The sequence below is a fragment of the Triticum aestivum genome, chromosome 3A (assembly GCF_018294505.1).
Source record: "Triticum aestivum cultivar Chinese Spring chromosome 3A, IWGSC CS RefSeq v2.1, whole genome shotgun sequence".
Taxonomy (NCBI): domain Eukaryota; kingdom Viridiplantae; phylum Streptophyta; class Magnoliopsida; order Poales; family Poaceae; genus Triticum; species Triticum aestivum.
In genome coordinates, this window is record NC_057800.1 from 562,351,802 (window position 1) to 562,373,370 (window position 21,569).

At 44.3% G+C, this 21,569-nt stretch overlaps 1 protein-coding gene across 2 annotated transcripts; it reads left to right on the plus strand.

The window, feature by feature from the left end:
* The first annotated feature begins 5,077 nt into the window (after nt 1-5,077).
* Nucleotides 5,078-10,761, plus strand: LOC123062233 (aspartic proteinase 36). 2 transcript variants are annotated; one of them, XM_044485663.1, is made up of 11 exons: nt 5,078-5,634; nt 7,165-7,294; nt 7,413-7,672; nt 8,554-8,781; nt 9,113-9,275; nt 9,386-9,459; nt 9,553-9,649; nt 9,776-9,836; nt 10,226-10,297; nt 10,386-10,597; nt 10,640-10,761. In XM_044485663.1, the coding sequence occupies exons 1-10, from the start codon at nt 5,378-5,380 to the stop codon at nt 10,550-10,552; spliced, it is 1,509 nt and encodes a 502-aa protein (XP_044341598.1). In that variant the 5' UTR covers nt 5,078-5,377; the 3' UTR covers nt 10,553-10,597; nt 10,640-10,761. The 2 variants fall into 2 exon arrangements, with proteins under 2 accessions (XP_044341598.1, XP_044341597.1); XM_044485662.1 differs by having other exon boundaries at nt 5,079-5,634; nt 10,386-10,761.
* Nucleotides 10,762-21,569: the final 10,808 nt, after the last annotated feature.

A 21,569-nucleotide genomic window follows, 5' to 3' on the forward strand; every position in this document is an offset into this window, starting at 1 on the left:
TTGAAGCTGTATGTTAGAATAAATCCAAGGCATATCGTTGATCATCCGAGGACCAAGCAATCACACAAGCACGACACCGAGATTTGTTAACGAGGTTCACCGATATGACTACATCCCCGGAGCATGACTACGGGCGCTCCTCCCCATGACACCATCACAATACCGCACCCCGGCCGTCCGGGCGCCGGCACACGCCGCCGACTCCCCCGCGTGCCCGTGCTATTATGTTGGCATAGGTTACATCATGTGTCTACCCACGATATATATGAGAGGCCTAGGATAAAAGTGTCCTATTATGACACAACTCCTACCATGTCTACACATAGTCCAAACCAAGTCCAACTGTAACCTACCTTGTACAATAATATTCGACACAACTCTAACAAACTCCATCTTGGCGAATATTCTCCACCACCTTGAATTCGTCCGTGCGTCGAACCTCCATGTACATTGGACTTGAGATACGGCATGAGCACCGCTGCTACTCCCAGACTCCATGTGACTCCACTTGCAATTGTAGTCCCTTCTCGTCTTCTTAGCAGTCAACGCTCGAGCAAACTTAAGTTCCTCATTACTCTACCTTGTGCTCCCAACTTCCGGAGTATCCGTCCAACACCATCACACATCGATCACTGTTTGCGTGAAAGTGAACAACTCACATATTGGATGCCACATATAAGAGTTACCCGAACTCAATGTCATCACTCTCCTTAACTGTATGTCTGAAACTTGAAAGAATTTCACCGTCATCCTGTGTCACCCTGAGTCAAATTCGCAGTTGTCTCATCCTTTTTTTTGGATAGTCTCTGGCATGTCCCACAGCTATAGCACTCCGCCTCGTTCTGTACTTGTCATCCGCACTTTGACATGTGCACCGAACACCACAGAATATACGGCCATGTACTCTCTCAGCTTTTGACAATTTCAGACTCTCCGTCACTTTCTCAGATTCTCCATGGTCAACTCCTGTCCATCTTCCGGCACCGATAGACCTAGTCACCAACTTGAATCTGGTACTCGTCAACACTGCTTCAGCACCCCCTGCACACTTTGTCTGACCACATGTCTCACCATTAGTGCATTGGCCTGTCGTTGTGTCCCCGTGCTTACCGCACGCCTCGCCGCTATCACCGCGTCGAGCCTCTGCTGTTCTGGTCGAGTCTCCCGGGTAGCTAGCCCCCACTATCTCAACTCCCACTGCAGAGAACCATCGATCATCACCGACCGATGCCGAGTATCACGCCTCCATCAGACTACTGGTACCCAGTCCGATCCACGTGTCTCTCGCTATCCCGCTGAAATAGGCTTCGACTCTCCGAATTCTTACGCCGTAGCCCCTCCATCAGCACAGAGTGAAGTCATCTGTCTGACTCCAGCTCCACATTCAACATGACTCCATGGTGGTTGTACGTACCACCCTCCCGCGCCCTGTCGACTCCAAGCTCTCATGTGCACCGTCTTGAATCAACCTTGCGACATAGTCTGTCGAAGCCGCACAAGCCCTCAAACTTGCACCACGTGTTTCCACGCCCCAAAAGCCGGCCACCATCAGCATCACGCTCCTGTGTCGTCGTCGCTGAAATCACCGCCGTCTTTTGCTTTGACCGACATTCCCGTCGATCCATCAGACTGTCCAGTCCAACCCAGCCGAAATTATCTGACTGCAATAATGCTTCACCCTACGTCGTGTCCGCCTGCACATCTTCATGCCTTGCTTAACGCCCTGTGTATGCGTGATCCTGCCACGACGAACTCCAGACTCCTCCGAGCCTTATACTCACGTCGCCATCCTCGCCACATACTCTTTGAACCCTCTGAACAATCTTAACGGAAAAACTTCCATGCAAAATACCTATTCCTTGCACCATAATTTTTCATATCCATTGCCCAGTACTTGTACGTGTACTCTAGCAGCAAGACAAATTGTTTCATCTCTCAACTGCCCCTGTACGCAATCAAGTTCCGTATGCATGTGTCGACAGGCACTAAAGCCTTCTTTTTTTTAACCACAAATCTCATGTCGACAGGCACTAAAGCCTTTTTTTTTAACCACAAATCTCACGAACCAGCTTCGCCACGATGCACCCTCGACCTGCAACTTGCACGCCAGCCTCTACCCAACTCGCACATGCATACGGGCCTCTCGCGCAGCAACCCACATGGCTTCGCCTAGGCCTGTTGCCGGGCTGCAACGAGCCTAGCTCCTCTACGACTGGGCCACCTTGGACGCCACCTAGGCCACGCGCCTGGCTCTGACTTGCCGTTCGCTCGACCCTACACGACGCTTGCGTCAGCCCCTGTCGTCTGCCTGCGAGCCTACGCCAGCCCCCGCATCGCGTTATGCGACCGATTGGCCGAAACCAATCTGACGATCACCAAAGTCGCCGATAAACTGCTGCCTTTCGCTGATTCTGTCTGCTTTCCGATTGCTCTCCGTCACGACAATCTCCGATCGCTGCCCGACGTCTCGCACGCACGTCTGCTCATCTACAACCGGTCTTCATCGTGCTCTCCTCTAGATCAACAACCAGCGCTCTTCTCGAACCTTACTCATAATACCACTTGTTAGAATAAATCTGAGGCATACCGTTGATTATCCGAGGACCAAGCAATCACACGAGCACGACACCGAGATTTGTTAACGAGGTTCATCGATATGGCTACATCCTCGGGGCCTAACTACATGCGCTCCTCCCCGTGACACCGTCACAATACCGCATCCCGGCCGCCCGGGCGCCGGCACACGCCGCCAGCTCCCCCGCGTGCCTGTGCTATTATGTTGGCATAGGTTACATCGTGTGTCTACCCCCGATATATATGAGAGGCCTAGGATACAAGTGTCCTATTAGGACACAACTCCTACCCTGTCTACACATAGTCTAAAACCAAGTCCAACTATAACCTACCTTGTACAATAATATTCGACACAACTCTAACACTGTAAAATTTATATCAAATATATTTATCTAAATCAAGCAGCACATCTTTGAATAGACCAAACATAACCAAATCCATGGCTTCGGTCAATGCCAGAGAAAGGAAAGGAAACAAAAGAGGAGACGGGAAGAGGAGGCAACGGTGGCCAAAGAGGAAAGGAGGCCGCAAGGAAGAAATTGCGAATCTCCCAAAACCTATGTTGACAAAACATGTATGTCTCTTTTATAGAATTCACGAATCTTCCAAAACCTATGTGGACAATTTTATTTATTTTAAACTTATATTTACACCCCTGTTCAAGAATTCATCCGATTAATCAATTAACTTGTCAATTAATCCCTACTCATAGAGTCATCGAGTAGTCGATAAACCAAAAAATCGTTCGATTAGGTGGCGTTTGGTTCAATGGCGAGGCAGATCGGCTGAGGGTATCGTTGCCCACCTGGTTGGGGATAGCCTACTTTTATTGTTTGGTTGAGAGGATAAATAGTGGTTGGGGATAGCCAGCTTTATGTTTGGTTGCAAGGATAACAAGTGGATGGATTGTTGTGATTACCTTTGAGGCAGAATACCTAAAATATATACAAGAAATGAAAAGAAATTGGGATTGAATACAAGGCCGTGCAAAGACATATGCGGCTGTGTTAAGCATAAAACCATACAAGTAGGCTGATTAGACTTGTTCATACATTGAGACATGCATATATGCCACTACCCCATAAATTAGCATATTTGTCTCGTTGTCCATCTATAGTACAAATCCACCAGAACATTCCTTCCTGCCTTCGCCAAGGTATTAGCAGCATGGAAGCTAGCTTCCTGAGTGACCGTGCTGCCTATCCTTTTCTAGTCGCCGGTTCATTTGTCGTTTGCCGTCATGGTGCTAATACCCGGGTCCAGGTGAGATCGAGCGGACTGTTTTACCTGAAGCGGGGCTGGCTGCCACCATCCGCCATATTTTCACGGACAAGGCCAACGAGCTTTTGACACGAATATTCGGGAATCATGGTTGCCCTCAGCCAACTCCATCCTGCTAGCCAAACGCATGGTATCGTCGCCAAAACTGGCTATCCCTCATCCAACCAGGGATACCAGCCAACCAAACGCCATCTTAATTGATTAAATGGCCGATTAACTTGCCGATTAACCAATTAATCCCCGGCTCGCTAACCAACCGAGCAGTTACCAGTTAACGATATCCTCAACAATGATTTACACAGGGTCGCTGTTTGGCACATGGTGTGAAGAAAAGTCACACTACAACGATACAACCCCACCCTCCTCCTTTTCTGCCGTCATGTAAATCTCATCTTACGCCAACGGTCAAGGAGAATATAAGAAAATGTATAATCCTAGTGACCGCATCCATTTTGATTTGGTTCCTATATCTACGTTGACATATAATTCTATCCGAGAAAAATGATGACATATAATAATTCATTAAAAATTGTTGAAACTGATGCAAGTTTTGTGAATTTAAGTGAACAACATTGTGCCTTGTAGCGGACGACGGCCAAAGAGAAGAAAGGAAGAAATTGTTGATTGCCGCCGTCAATAGTCATTTTAGCGGTACTTGCCGCCGTCAATTATTAAGTGTGCCTATGATGTCCGGTACGACCGCTCTTGTTCAAGCGGACGGCGCATCTAACAACCAATATCAATGTATTCAAATGCCTACCAAAGCAAAATTATTATTACAAAATACTCCATGTATTATTAATATATCCACGGCTATAAAGACCTCCTTTTATACAAAACCGAAGACATCGCAATCTGGTCCAACATTATGCGCAACAATAATTCGTAGGATATATCAGCATGCCATCATCATGTCCACAGAAAGGAACACACAGCGACTATATTGTAATTGTAATCTATACTCCTATATCAGATGGATTTATCTGAACCACTATGTAGCAGCAGCAGCAAAACCAAACCCATGGCTTTGGTCAATGTCAGAGAAAGAAGAGGAAAGGAAACAGAAGAGGAGGAGACGGGAAAAGGAGGCGACGGCGGCCAAAGAGGAAAGGAAGAAATTGTTGATTGCCCACCCCCTCGCCTCCTATTAAATCGGCGCAACACGCAACACAAGAGAGAGAGAGAGAGAGAGAGAGAGAGAGAGGGGCACACGCCGAGAGTCCACACGTAATCCCATCATCCCCTCCATCCATTCCCGCTTTTACCCCCCTGTACTTGCCGCATTTCACAGGCCAGGACGGACTGCTGGAGCTGGACCAGGGGAGTCCCACGGGCTACGGCGCCGAATTATTGCCCGTTTCGAGGCCTCGAGCGCCAAAAGGGCCGTGCTGCTGCTACGCCCACGCGCAGCCGCCGTGCCAACGCGTGCGCTCCGCTCCGCTCTGCTCCCCCCTGCGCCTCGCCGCGTCGGGGCAGGGGGTGGGGTGTGGCTGTGGGGACGCGGCAGCGGCTCTCTTGAGCGATGAGGCCGCCGGAAGCGGCGCTCGCCGCGGCCCTGGTGGCGGTGGCGGTGGCGGCGCTGCTGGGCGGGGCGGCGGCGGCGTTCCCGGCGGCGCTGACGCTGGAGCGCGCGCTGCCGCACAGGGGGGTGCCCGCGGAGCACCTGAGGGAGCGGGACAGGGCAAGGCACAAAGGGAGGGGGCTGCTCGGGGGCGGGCCCGCGGTCGCCGGCGTCGTCGACTTCCCCGTCGAAGGCTCCGCCAACCCCTACATGGTCGGGTGGGTGAGCCGCTTCGCTTTTTCTTCCTTTTTGTTTTCCTCCCGTGCCTGCTTTGGTTTGGTTTCGTCTGGCTTGGTTCGGGTCGGTTCGGGTCGGTTGGCTGGTTGTGTGTGATCGATGGGGGCGTTGAGAATTCGAGCCTGTTTTGGTTACGGGCGTTGAGCTGGAATTGTTTCCTTTGCTTGGTGGACTGGACGATTGTGGCGAAGCAAATTTCTTTTGGGTAATTGACAGTTACATTCCTTCTGTTTACTCAGCTCTAGTCATAACCATTGAAATACTAATTGATACTAGTAGTTTCATGGCTGTACTCAGTGAGTTTGTTTGCTGGTGGATATTGCGCGCATTCTGCAAACTTTACAGTTAATTTTTACAAACTTCCAGCGATGTTTGCTCAGGAGCACATGCCGTTTGGTAGCTGAATTGCTGCTTGGAATAACCCAGGCTTGTTTTTCTTTTTCTTTCTTATTATTAGGTTCGTTTGATTCATCGTTTTATATTCTGAAAATATCACCAAGTCTTTGCGCACTTCATCGTTCTACCTGTTTGATTGTGGGAGTCCAATTCTGATGCGTTTGCCTGTACCAATCACCACAATAATTCATTGCCTGTAGGTTGGGAGAAAAACAGCTCATTTTCCTATGCTTTGCTTCTCGTGGATCCTACGTCTCCACACATTTTTCTGCCCATCACAGTTTCTTTAATTTTCTTAGCTTGCTTTTGCTTCAAGGTCAATTCCTGCCGTTGAAGATGCAGTTTTGGATTTCTCCCTCTCTGATGTACCTTATGTTTGCACATTAATTTTGTTATAGTCCGTAAGGTGTAGCCGTGCAGAGATACACATTTCGTTACACGGTTTAGCGCCAGTACATGCAGAGGCTTTACTGGCACCAAGCGTAAGGTGTAGCCGTGCAGAGATATACATTTCGTTACACGGTTTAGCACCAGTACATGCAGAGGCTTTACTAGCACCAAGCGTAAGGTGTAGCCGCGCAGAGATATACATTTCGTTACACGGTTTAGAGCCAGTACATGCAGAGGCTTTACTAGCACCAAGCACTAGATAATGGATGGATTGGCACCCGTTTTTACTTGCCATGTGCCAGTCTTAAGTGAAACAATTCTGTTTTGCCAATGCTGTAGGATTTATGTTTTAGTTGCATATAGACCCTTGTCGCATATCAGTTGTGATTGATAATACTCCCTTTAGACTCTTGAATATCATGTGTTTAATCCATCACCCTTATGTAGCAATATTCTGTTTTTGGATGCAGAAATCAGCTATGCACTCTGTTTCTTTTGGCCGATTCTCAAATTGGTTAGGATGCAAAAGTCAGTTTGTTGCTTAATTTTACTACTGATTTGTGATTAATTAACCTCCTTTTAGGCATTATCATCTCATCAACTCATTCATTTTCATTCTGCGACTGGGCTTGCTGTTAGTTGGTAGTACAAGGGCTTCATGTCAACCTATAGCGTAATAGGCACACTCTTTTGTAAGTATTGTATGCTAAAGTTCTATTTTACAGGCTCTATTTTACACGTGTAAAATTGGGAAACCCTGCGAAGGAATACTTTGTCCAAATTGACACTGGCAGTGATATCTTGTGGGTTGCTTGCAGCCCTTGCACAGGTTGCCCAACATCAAGTGGGCTCAATGTGAGTCAATCATTATCCAATGTCTTATGTTTTTTGGAATATTTTTCTCCCTTGAGATGGGATTACTTGTTATCTAAGCTTCTTCTGATGGATTACTGATTTTTGGTGTGCTTTTCAGATCCAATTGGAATTCTTCAACCCTGATTCTTCGTCAACATCATCCAGGATACCATGCTCAGATGATCGGTGTACAGCTGCCCTCCAGACAGGGGAAGCACTCTGCCAACCCTCGGACTCCCCAAGCAGCCCATGCGGTTACACTTTCACGTATGGCGATGGAAGTGGCACGTCAGGATACTATGTGTCTGACACTATGTATTTCGACACTGTCATGGGGAATGAGCAGACTGCCAATTCTTCTGCTTCCGTCGTTTTCGGGTACAATTCCCTAGACTCCTATACCTTTTTGAATCCCCTATTAGATAATGAAAACTTACCATTTATAATTGATGATCATTTACTTAAGATACGTGATAACATTAGAAACATGGCTAGAGTTGTGCAACAACTGTGTCAGGTAAGAGCGTTGACATGATGTGGGCTCTTGTCTCCTTGATAATGTGAACCATCTGTTAACTTTGTTGATCTGGTTAGCTAAGGCCAGGCCTCGTGCGGTGGTGAAGTACTCTCCACTTGTGCCAAGAGGTCCTGGGTTCGATGCGGCCTCTCTGCATTGCACTGTGCAGGGGTAAGCTTGCCTCGTATAATCCTTCCCCAGACTCACCTGGTGTGGGAGCTTCTAGCACTGGGTCTGTCCTTTTCCTTGATCTAGTTAGCACGGTTGATGGATCTAATGACAACAAAATGCATGTCCTGCAACTAGCAGGATTCTAGTACCTACTGCAGGAATAGTTCTTTTCGTTGCTCTGATATCCAGAGAACAGTTATTACTAGGAAAAAAGTCAATTTCCATTATGGTCACCATGAATAAATGTTAAAATGGTTATACTGTCTTCATCGGGACAAAATATGTTGGCATATCACTAGTACCTGGACATCCTTTAATGTCGATTGATTAAAAGGCTATCCTCTAACATGTATCTAAACACGCCAAAGTCTCAGCCTCGGAATGGTTTTTCACTTTTTCTTAGTGATACGAGTTTACATTTTTGTGCTGATCTTAGTTTGATTAAACCGTGCGTTGCTATAAAGTAACTGTTTACGGTTACCATTTTGTGCAGTCGTCACCTTGATATTAAAACTTGCTGCCTAACAGGGTCAATAATATTTTCGTTGTTGTAACTATCTTTTTTTAATAGATGTAGCAACTCACAGTCAGGTGACCTGATGAAGACAGATAGGGCAGTTGATGGAATTTTTGGGTTTGGACAGCATGAGCTGTCTGTCATTTCACAACTGTACTCTCTTGGTGTATCCCCTAAAACATTCTCCCATTGCCTGAAAGGTTCAGATAATGGTGGTGGTATTCTTGTCCTTGGTGAAATCGTCGAACCAGGATTAGTATTTACTCCACTTGTTCCATCACAGTAAGTTCCTTTTCCTGAAATTATTGAGTGTGTAACTTCGGAATTCTGCATGTTCCCTTTTGTTTCAGTAGTTACCCGTGTTGTTGTAACTGGTAGGCATGGGTGGAAAGCAACAGTTTCCATCATTCGTTTTCTAGTTTTTGTTTCCTTTTGTAAGTACTTGTTAGGTGAATTTATTTGGACATCTTTAATTTTCCAACATTAAGTATGCCCCTGTGAGAGGCTAACTATATAGGTAGATTTTTTTCTTGTGAAGTATAACATTTCTAGTGGCAATAAATCATGAAACATTTTGATTCTAAGCTATTTTTGTATTTTTAATGAAATGTAGGCCTCATTATAACTTGATTCTGGAAAGCATTGCTGTTAGTGGTCAAAAGCTACCCATTGATACTTCCTTGTTTGCAACATCAAATACACAAGGAACAATTGTGGATTCAGGAACGACATTAGTATACCTTGTCGATGGTGCCTATGATCCATTTATTAGCGCGGTAAACTCCAAATTACACATTTCATCATTTATTTTATGGAACAACAAATATGTGACTAGTTTGCAGTACTTAAATATACCATCATTAGTTCTAATGATGGATGCCTGCAGATAGCTGCTGCAGTCTCTCCATCTGTACGCTCTGTTGTCAGCAAGGGGACACAATGTTTTATTACAAGCGGCAGGTTTTCTTCTTTCTCTTTCTAAGAAGAAAATTAGCAGCACATGTCATTCAGAATGTTGAATTACTCACAAATGTTCTTTTGCTTCTCTACTAGTGTTGATTCGTCATTTCCTACGGCAACACTGTATTTTAAAGGTGGCGCTGCAATGACAGTGAAGCCAGAGAACTATCTTCTGCAGCAGGGTACCAGTGTATGTCAAGTTGTCAACAAGCCTTTTGATGCCATCATTGCTAAATTTCTTTGCAATTGTGTGTCTAGATAACTGTTTATGGGCAGACTTGCCTCAGATGAAATAATGTCATATTATGCTTTGTAGGACAATACTGTATTGTGGTGCATTGGCTGGCAAAGAAGCCAGGGAATCACTATACTTGGAGGTTAGTCATGTTGACTGTATTAGCCATTATAAGTTGCGCATATAGCTGTTATACTTTAAGGCAGCTATTCTGTTATGGAGACCCGAATTAAGTTAAGTTGTTGACATAAATTTCAATAGTAGCACTAAATATGGACATAACTATGTGAGGTAGATCTATCCAGGCTTTAGGAAGTTGATCGTGCCTTGTGACTTCATGCTGTTTGATTTAACCCCTAATATTAAATCGGCATGAAAACTGAGTATTTACCTGGTGCAAACATTGACCGACTAGTAGTCCCTAAGTACTAGCTTCACAGCAGCTATTAACTATTTGACCCAGGAATGATGCAATGCCCATATTCCACTCCTGGTGTTTTCTTGCTAACTATTTGGCCCCTTTTGTTGCAGATCTTGTTTTGAAGGATAAGATATTCGTGTATGACTTGGGAAACATGCGCATGGGCTGGGCGGACTACGACTGTAAGCTCAAACCCCTCCTCACCAGTTTTTCTAGTTCGCGCCCAAGCTGATTGGCGTAGCTAACAATGTCTTCCTTTGCTTCTTTCAGGTTCGTTGTCGGTCAATGTCACCTCTTCGTCGGGGAAGAACCAGTACGTGAACACGGGGCAGTTCGACGTGAACGGGTCACCACGACACTACAGCGGCCTGGTGCCTACCGGTGTCGCCGTCGCCCTTGTGCATATGCTCATTTTTGGCGCCCTATTTAGTAGATAGCACACTGGCTGACTGACCTGACACTGTGATCCCACCACACCCATTCTTTACTTAGTGAACGGGGTCGATGCCGTTGTCGCTGCGCCCCTTCACTGTGATCCCACCACGAACTGTGATCCCACCACACCCATGGCACAAGCATTCTTGCTGTACATAAATTACAGGGAGAAAGATAAGAAGAAAAAAGTAAAAAAATGGTTTATCGTTCATGGTAGTGGCCTGCTCAGAGCGTGTTTCGACCTGATCACTTGAGAGGCGTTGTTCTATTTATTCATGTACCTGAATCGTGCTGCCGCTGCCTCCAAATCTGAAGGAAAACAGAGGAGGATATTATGGCCGCCATGGCGGACGACACATTGATCTAGGATATCATTGGTTTCATGAAGGGGGTGTGTTTTCCCCCGCAAAAAAAAAAGGAGGTGTGTTTGGTAGGCTGCATTTCCCCAGCGAGTCCCTAGGGAGCCAAGTTCTTGGACCGCACGGCTCTGGCAACAGATAGGGTCCGCAATTGTTGTGTTCTACTTACCTCCTTAGTCTCCTTCATCTAATCCCTTTTAATCTACATAATGATATCTTGATTTAAGATAAGCTCTATACAAAAAAGATGCACATCAAACGATCGGTTCCTAGTTTAATTGATTGTAAATCCTCAGTTTTGTGTTCATGTTTGGAGCTTTTTAAGATGAATTTCAGCAAATTCTTTGCACATGCTCGACCGTTTGAAAATTTCTTTGACCACTAGCTTCATCTTGTTTCACACGATTTTTATGTTATAAGTTTTCTGGTTCTACGCTCACACCTTCCTATTGTATTGTGTTAACACGTTCATGTGTGTCTGTTATATGAACGTGCTCAACATCTCTCGCCTATCCTCTTGACCGATTCCAAAAAAAAAAAACTATCCTCTTATCATCTCATCTCACACGGTGGATCATCTGATTTTTTTTACCACTAGCTTCATCTCTTTGTTCCACACAACTCTCATGTTGTAAGCTTTCTATTTCGACACTTGATGTCTACTACGCAACTTTATTTTTGTAGACTTTGTTGACCTCCAAGCATGGAATTTTACAGGACAATAGCAATTTTTTCTTAAGTGGATGTCTAATGTTTGTCAATCCGTGGAAGGTGTAGGACGAAGATGGTTCTCTCTCAAACAACCCTCCAATTAAATACATGTAGTCTCTTGTGTTCCTAACACACCCAATACAATTATCAGTTATATAGGTGCACTAATTCCACGAAGAGGTGATGATAGGTGTGTAATATAGATGGTAGAAATAGTCTTTTGTAATCTAAACAAATAAAAACATCAAGGTAGCATGTAACAAAAGCACGCAAAACGGTGTCACGATGCTTGGAAACAAGGCCTAGGGTGCATTACTTTCACTAGTGCAATCTCTCAACATCATTAACATAATTGAACTGCATGAAAATCCCTCAAAGTGCATATCAGAGAAAGTAGGTTGAAATTGTGTGGGTAGCAAAACCACCTCAAAGTTGTCTTTCCAATCAATCTTATGAACCACCCCCAAAGTGTGACAAATAGTCCTAGAGATTGTATTATGACGACACCACATGATACATATCGTTCAACCTTTATGTTACCTAGAGTACCCCAATATCACCATGGGTACCCGCAAGTTAATACTAGACATGCATCAAGTAATCTCAAATGCAAAGCATTCAATCCAACATAAAGGAACTTCAAAGGGCAAGACTTAATTCACCACAAAAAGAGATAAAGGGAGATAATACCATAAGATCCAACTATATTAATCAAGCTCATGATACATAAGATCGGAATACATAAAAAAACATAAGAGAGAGAGAGAGAGAGAGACCGAACACATGGCTATTGGTACATACACTCAACCCCAAGGATGAACTACTCACGCATCACTATGGAGGCAACAAGGTTGATGAAGAGGCCTCCCGTGGTGGCTTCCCCCTCTAGCTATGCAGCGGAAAAGGACTCTAGATAAGATCGCTTCGGAACAGAGGTTTGCGACAATGAAAAAATTGTTCTGAGTCTTGCTCTGAGGATTTCTGAATATTTGTGAATTTACAGGCCAAGAATTAGGGCAAACAAAGGCTCGAGGGGCCAACAAGCACCCAACGCGCCCTACCCCCCAGGGCGCGCCTCCTCGCTTTGAGGGGGGGGGCTGTGGGTCTTTTGGCTTCTCCCCGAAGCTTTTAGAGTCTCTTATGTTCTCGAAAAAAACATCAAAAAGTTTCATCATGTTTGGACCTCGGGAGGTATATATTTTCTGAAAAACGCAGAAAACGAGAACTGGCATTGGGCACTAAATTAATAGGTTAGTCTATAAAAATAATATAGAAGTGCATTAAAATCATATATAATTGATGTAAATATAGCATGAATACTTTATAAATTATAAATACGTTGGAGATGTATCAACGCTCATGGACAAAGTTCTTCAAGTGTTGTGGTGTGAGATAAGTTCACCACGTGGACATAGTCTTCACTTAGACCCCTACCACTGAAGTTGCCTTTCATCACTTGAAAGAAGCACTTGATGCAACTCTAGTGTTAATCCTTCCAGACTTTCAGAAACATTTTATTGTACAGACAGATGCTAGCAATGAAGGCATTGGAGTTGTGCTCATGCAGGACGACCATCCTCTCTCTTACATGAGCAAAGCTATAGGACCTAAGTCTCAGGCCCTCTCTACACATGAAAAGGAGTGTCTGGTTGTGTTACTTGCTGTAGAAAAATGGAAATCATAGCTACAACGAGCTCCTTTCACCATTTCCACCGATCACAAAAACTTGACACGTCTGCAAGACAAGAAGTTGAGTATCTCTACGCAACATAAAACATTTCTTAATCTGTTGGGTCTCCAATATAACACTGTCTATAGAAAAGGTTTGGCTAAGGCTGTAGTTGATGCTTTGTCAAGGTCCCCTGCACCTATGGAATTAGCTGATATTTCCTTTTGCACACACAAATGGCTATCAGTGGTGTCCGAAGCTTACCAATTGTTCCTTGTAGATAAAGATTTGTTGCAGGAACTGACACTGACAAGACCAAATGACGAAGGGTACTCTCTCCATCAAGGGGCCATCAGATATAAAGATAAAATTTGGCTTCATAACACTAAAGCACAGCAGGCCATTATGTTGTCTTTACATGCCAGTGGTATTGGAGCGCATTCAAGTTTTCAAGCCACTTACCAAAGAATTAAAGGTCTTTTTGCATGGCATGCAATGAACACATGACAACATGCATATGTGCAGAACTGTATTGTATGCAACATGCTAAGTCTAAACACATAAAAAGGCCAGGGCTACTTAGTCCAGTTATAGTGCCAAGGAGGCATGGAATTTGGTTAGCATGGACTTCATTAGAGGGTTGCCCAAGAGTAAGAACTTCGACACCAGACTAGTTGTTTTTGATAAGTTCAGTGCATATGGTCATTTTATACCACTTTCCCATCTTGTTGCCACTCTCCAAGTGGCTTAGTTATATATGGATAACATCTACAAACTGCATGGATTTCAATTGGTTCTGGTGACATACATAGATTCTATTTTCACCAGTACATTGTGACAAGAGCTATGCAAAAATGAATTCGAGCTTAGCAGATCATCCACAAATAGATGGCCAGACTCAAGAACTAAACCAATGCCCGGAAACATTTCTATCGTGTTTTGTTCATTCCACCCCCAATAAACGGGCTTATTGGCTATTCTAGGCCGAGTAATGGTATAATACAAGATACCATTCAACTTTAGGCACAACACCATTCAAGGTTCTGTATGGTTATCAACCCCGCCACTTGGGCATTGCTAGCCTACAATGTTCTTTGTCCTCTGACTTATCTGGTTGGTTAGCAAAATGAAATCTGATGCGGAGACTGATTCCGGAACACCTGCTGCGAGCTCAGCAGCGTATGAAATATCAGGAAGATAACCATCGTTCAGACGTAATTTTTGGTGGGAGATTAGGTGTTGGGGATATGGTTATTGGATATGACCCTCCCAGGAGGGGGCGGGTTATCCCAATGGCGGTTCATAAACCAAGCCCATGAATATGTCGAAGATGGCGGTTCATGTAGCAGGCTTGTTAAAGGGCCCAAATCCCAAAGGCGGCTTAAGGCCCGTAAGTGTAAACCGCCATGTATATGTGGCTTGTATTGTAAGGCATGTAAGATAAGTCATCGGGCCGGACATGTTTGTATGAGCCGGCCGGGACTCTGTAAGCCGCGGGGCGTCAACCCGTGTATATAAGGGGACGACCCGGCGGTGGCTTAGGGCAAGAAACAACAGATCGAAAGCCAGGCCAAGCGTATTCACTCCCTGGTAATCGAAACCCTAGCAATACCACCTCAAACTGGATTAGGCTTTTACCTTCACCGTAAGGGGCCAAACCAGTATAAACTCCTCGTGTCCTTTGTCCCGTTCTAACCCCTTTAACCTAACTACATCGCAATGGCTCCACAACTAAGTCCTTCCACTAGGACATCTGTTGTGATAATTCCACGACAGTTGGCGCCCACCGTGGGGCCTGCACATGGTGGTTTTGAGTTCTTGAAGGGCAGCTTTGAAGGGATCAAGGGATACGCCGTGGGCCGGATGACCAAGAGTCATCGCGGCAAGCTCTACATCAACGATGCAGGCTGGGACCCTGAGGCTGGCTCAATTGAGTACGGGTACCGCGTCCCCTTCGGTGGAATCCACGTCTTCATCGGCAAGATCGGCGAACTGGGCCCTGAGCCGGACATCTGCACCGACATCATCGAGACGGCTCAGCGTGCATGACCCGCCCAGGTTCAACCCGCCGTGAAGCGTGCCTTTGTTGGATTTATCCAAGGGGTTGAATTGGAGGCCTCTGTGTCTGGCGGTGAGGCGGCCATCTACTCTGATGGTGAATCGTCCATGGGCGAGACCGACTCAATGTATCAACTAGAAGATGGACGGCTTGGGGGCTGTTCCAATGGTGACAGTATTCTGGACCCACATGAACCGCCGAACAAGGTGGCGATCTTCATGGCTAGCACCCAGCCGGTTCTCGGTTCGACAGCCACCGCAGCTATGACTTCCAGCGCAGTGGCGGTGACGGCGGCGGGTGCTGGCGGATCAGCATGTCTGCCAGCTCAAGTTTTAACAGATCTGTTGGAGGCTTTGGAAACTCTAATGGAGGTGGAGGTAACTCCGGACAACTAGGAACAGCATAAGGTGGATGTGGCTAAGCTGCGTGATGAGATAGCGCAAGCCAAGGTAGAGCTGGCAGCGGAAAACGCTAGGATGACCGTAGAGCGGGCCGTTTTAAACGCCCAAGCACAGCGGATTCAAGTGGATTCATATCGGCTCACATTGAATCAGAATGCTTCAAACAAAGTCTTGAGGAGAAAACACCAGAGTCGTCTGCCCCTGGTTTATGAATCGAGAAACCTCTTCAGCACTCCTGGAGCGGGGGCGAGTAACCCGCCGATGATAAACCAGATGACTGAAGCGCCAGGGGGTGGAGCGTCGGTTCAGCAGGCTTCTTCAAACAGCGCTAGTGCAGCAGCAGGCTTATTCTTATAGTCGTGACCGGATTCATTCGACCCCCCATCCAAGCGGGAGCTACAGTAGGCACATTGACTCGCCAGCAGTTTCGAGTACTGAGCAGCGCCGTAACCAACCCCGTGGGCATGACCCAGTGTGTAATGGTGCCAAGGCACATAATTTGGTGGACTAAGGCAGAGCACGCCGGGAGGCCGAGCTGGCGGCTCAGCTGGCAGCTCATCAACACGCGCTGGTTTACCCGACAACTTCAGTGGAAGCAGGTGTGACTTCTAGAGCTTGGGGTGTGTCGTGTTTAACAGCGGCTCTGCGAAATGAGCGTTTGCCCAAGGACTTCAAGGGCCCTCGTAAGGTGCCTAATTACACAGCAGATCAGTCCCCTGAGGCTTGGGTAGAGAGCTATGAGATGGCTATGGAGATGCTGGATGTTAGTGAACTACATATGCTAAGTATTTCACCACGATGCTGGAAGGGACGGCTCGCACTTGGTTGAAAGGGTTTCCCGCCAACTCCATTGGGTCGTGGGCGGAGCTGAAGGTCCATTTTATCCAAAATTTCAAAGATACGTGCAAGCAGCCTATGTCGATCGTGGATTTAGTTTCTTGTGTTCAAGGTTAGGGCGAGTCAACAACTAGCTGGGTGCGCCGGGTCTCGACCATCATACATTCTTTAGATAATATCAACGTCGGCTCAGCGGTTTCAATGTTGGAGAAGAATTGCCGTTTCCTTCCACTCAAGCAGAAGCTTGGGTGGCTTAAACGTCATTGCAGTGACATGGGTGAGCTCATGGCGGCTCTTGTCAAGTATGTAGACTCTGATAGTACCAAGGACCCCGACTCCGAGGATGAACAATCAGGAAAGGGAAAGAAGAGTAGCGGTATGAGAGGACAGCAGCACAACCCGGCTAATCAGGGCGGTAACGGTAAGTGCAAAGCTGATGATTTTGTGGCTAACACTGGTGCACGGAATTATAACCAGCGTCGTAAGGGGGGACTGGCTCAAAGGACAAAATTTGACCTTGAAGCGATAATGAATCAGCCATGGCCGAAGCACGAGACAGAGGAGAAGCCATCTACCCATCTGTGGAAGGATTGCAGCATTATGAGACACTTCAGGGAGTCTTTCCAACACAACCAGGGTCCGAATGGCGGTTCAGGCTCCGACCCTCATGGTCTGGGTCATGGAGGCGGCGGCCCAAATTCCGAGTTTCATGGCCAAGGCAATTAAGGCGGTTACAACCAGCAAAATAATCAGGGGAATCAGTGATACGTCTCCAACGTATCTATAATTTTTGATTGTTCCATGCTATTATATTATCAACCTTGGATGTTTTATATGCATTTATATGCTATTTTATATGATTTTTGGGACTGACCTATTAATCCAGAGCCCAGTGCCAGTTTCCGTTTTCCCCTTGTTTCAGTGTTTCGCAGAAAAGGAATATCAAACAGAATGAAATCTCTGGAAAAGTTATTTTTGGAAAGAAAGCAATACAGGAGACTTGGAGTGCACGTCAGGGGATCAACTAGGAAGCCACGAGGCAGGGGGCGCGCCCACCCCCCTGGGCGCGCCCTCCACCCTCGTGGCCCCCTCGTGGCTCCCCTGATGTATTTCTTCCGCCTATATATATATCCATATACCCTAAAATCATCGGGGAGCATAATAGATCAGGAGTTCCGCCGCCAGAAGCCTCCGTAGCCACCAAAAACCAATCTAGACCCGTTCCGGCACCCTGCCGGAGGGGGGAATCCCTCTCCGGTGGCCATCTTCATCATCCCGGTGCTCTCCATGACGAGGAGGGAGTAGTTCTCCCTCGGGGCTGAGGGTATGTACCAGTAGCTATGTGTTTGATCTCCCTCTCTCTCTCGTGTTCTTGAGGTGGTACGATCTTGATGTATCGCGAGCTTTGCTATTATAGTTGGATCTTATGATGTTTCTCCCCCTCTACTCTCTTGTAATGGATTGAGTTTTCCCTTTGAAGTTATCTTATCGGATTGAGTCTTTAAGGATTTGAGAACACTTAATGTATGTCTTGCGTGGGATATCCGTGGTGACAATGGGGTATTCTATTAATCCACTTGATGTATGTTTGGGTGATCAACTTGAGGGTTCCGCCCATGAACCTATGCATAGGGGTTGGCACATGTTTTCGTCTTGACTCTTAGGTAGAAACTTTGGGGCACTCTTTGAGGTCCTATGTGTTGGTTGAATAGATGAATGTGAGATTGTGTGATGCATATCGTATAATCATACCCACGGATACTTGAGGTGACATTGGAGTATCTAGGTGACATTAGGGTTTTGGTTGATTTGTGTCTTAAGGTGTTATTCTAGTACGAACTCTAGGGCTGTTTGTGACACTTATAGGAATAGCCCAACGGATTGATTGGAAATAATAGCTTTGAGGTGGTTTCGTACCCTACCATAATCTCTTCGTTTGTTCTCCGCTATTAGTGACTTTGGAGTGACTCTTTGTTGCATGTTGAGGGATAGTTATGTGATCAGATTATGTTATTATTGTTGAGAGAACTTGCACTAGTGAAAGTATGAACCCTAGGCCTTGTTTCAACGCATTGCAATACCGTTTGTGCTCACTTTTATCATTAGTCACCTTGCTGTTTTTATATTTTCAGATTACAAAAACCATTATCTACTATCCATATACCACTTGTATCACCATCTCTTCGCCGAACTAGTGCACCTATACAATTTACCACTGTATTGGGTATGTTGGGGACACAAGAGACTCTTTGTTATTTGGTTGCAGGGTTGTTTGAGAGAGACCATCTTCATCCTATGTCTCCTACGGATTGATAAACCTTAGGTCATCCACTTGAGGGAAATTTGCTACTGTCCTACAAACCTCTGCACTTGGAGGCCCAACAACGTCTACAAGAAGAAGGTTGTGTAGTAGACATCAAGCTCTTTTCTGGCACCGTTGCCGGGGAGGTTAGTGCTTGAAGGTATATCTTTAGATCTTGCAATCGAATCTTTTAGTTTCTTTTTTTAGCACTAGTTTAGTTTATAAAAGAAAACTACAAAAAATGGAATCGAGTTTGCCTCATATGCTTCATCTTTTTAATATCTTTCGTGAGTATGATGGAAAGGAAAATCGTGCCAGAGTGTTAGAAGAAGAATGCATTAAAATGTTTGGCACTAAATCTTTGAATGATGAGCATGATTGCAATGTTGTTAGTATGAACTCTTTAAATATCCATGGTACTAATGATGATTGCACTAGTTATGATGAAAATGTCTCCTATAAACATGTCAATTTTTGTGGGGTGCATTGGGTTTGCAAGTACACACCAATTAGGGAAGATAGATTTTGCAAGAGGCATAAGTACTTAGAAACTAAATTGTTGCAAGAAAGGCTAGATGTTTGTGCTGAAAATTTAAATTTTCTTGGCTATACTTGTGAGCTTTGCAATGAACGTGGTCATTTAACCATCCGATGCAAATTGTTTCATGATCTAATCATTTCCAAAAATTGTGATGACTTGATTTCTCTTGCACATCATAATAAACTTAGTTTGCTTATGGGTTACGAAGAAATGAAACGTATAACTAACTATCTTCTAGTATTTGCCCGTGATAAACTTCTTGGCTTTGATCTAGAGGAAATTTATATGTATTGTGCGGTGAATTGTATTGGAAATCCTTATATTACCAACTACATAAAGAAAAGAAAACAAATAGAAGATGAAGAGAATACTAACGAAAGGGAAGATACTTCCCAATACCCTCCTATTATTTCTTATGATGAATCAGGTAACAAGGATGAGCCTCCTATTCAACCAATCTCGTTAATAAGGAGCTCCAAAAAGAGGATTGAGCCCACACATGATGTGGTGAAGAAGAAGAAAAGAAAAAGGAAGATAGGTAAAAAGATATCTCTCCCAAATAATGCTGCTCCTATTACTGTTGTGCCTCATGAAAATATAATTATGGAAGATAATGATACTTCTTATGATCTTGAGAATCTTTTTGACACTTGCTTGGAAGAATATGATAATTGCTATACTATTGGTGCTATCCATACTATTAATGATGAGAGTGATTATGCTTATGATATGAAAAGGCCCAAGCTTGGGGATGCTATGTTTGATGAAGATGATGTTTTTGAGAATATATTTGCTGCAATTAATGTTTGTCCCAAGCTTGGGGAAGCTATGTTTAATGAAGATGATATTTTTAGTCTCCCAAGTTTTGATATGCAAATTTATAATGATGATAGCATGCCTCCTACTTATGATGATTATATTGATGAAAGTGGGTTTGGAAGAGTGTCAACTTTAGGAAGTAATGATCCCACTATTTTGGAGGATGTTGAATCTTATTATGATAATTATGAAAGTGGATTTGTAGAGGTCATGACTTTATTTAGTGATGATTCCACTATCTTGGAAGAGGTTTCAATTGATTATGATGAGAACAAAGTTGCTACGTATGATGATTATTGTGATGACACGTATGCTATAAAAAGTAGTGATGATTATATTTATAAAACTTGTCATGATTATGATTACCCCTTTTATGAACATTACTCTTTTAATGTGGAAACAATTTATAGTATTCAAGTCTCTTATGATACTCCCACTATCCCGAATGAGAAGAATTCTGCTTATGAGGAGAGTAGTAAAATTTCTATGCTTGTAGATCATGAAAAGAATTCTCTATGTGATGGTTATATTGTTGAATTAATTCATGATGCTACTGAAAATTATTATGAGGGAGGAATATATACTTGTAGGAATTGCAATAATATCAAGTTTCCTCTCTCTGTGCTTAAAGTTTTAAAGTTATGCTTGTTTTACCTTCCTATGAAAGTTGATTCTTGTTCCCACAAGTTGTTTGCTCACAAAATCCCTATACATAGGAAGTGGGTTAGATTTAAATGTGCTAGTCATATTCTTCATGATGCTCTCTTTATGTTTCAATTCTTATCTTTTATGTGAGCATCATTGAAATCATCATGCCTAGCTAGGAGCGTTAAATGATAGCGCTTGTTGGGAGGCAACACAATTTTATTTTTGTCTCTTGCTTTTTGCTCCTGTTTAGTAATAAATAATTTATCTAGCCTCTGTTATGATTGATTTTTTATGTTTTAATTAGTGTTCGTGCCAAGTAGAACCGTTGGGAAGACTTGGGGAAAGTCTTGTTGATCTTGCTGTAAAAAACAGAAACTTTAGCGCTCACGAGAATTGCTGCCATTTTTTATTGGAGAGTTCTATTGAGTTAATTCTTTTTTAAATGATTAATAGACAAATTTCTCAGGTCCACCAATTTATTTGAGAATTTTATGAGTTCCAGAAGTATATGTTTGATACAGATTACTACAGACTGTTTTGTTTTTGACAGATTCTGTTTTCGATGTGTTGTTTGCTTATTTTGATGAATCTATGAGTAGTATCGGAGGGTATGAACCATAGATAAGTTGGAATACAGTAGATATTACATCAATATGAATTTATAATGAGTTCA

Bases quoted from the DNA above. Each gene is read 5' to 3' on its own strand.
- LOC123062233 (XM_044485663.1), top strand. From the start codon at position 5,378: ATGAGGCCGCCGGAAGCGGCGCTCGCCGCGGCCCTGGTGGCGGTGGCG. The intron at 9,276-9,385 runs GTAAACTCCAAA...GGATGCCTGCAG, and splicing joins ATGATCCATTTATTAGCGCG to ATAGCTGCTGCAGTCTCTCC. The intron at 9,460-9,552 runs GTTTTCTTCTTT...CTTCTCTACTAG, and splicing joins TGTTTTATTACAAGCGGCAG to TGTTGATTCGTCATTTCCTA.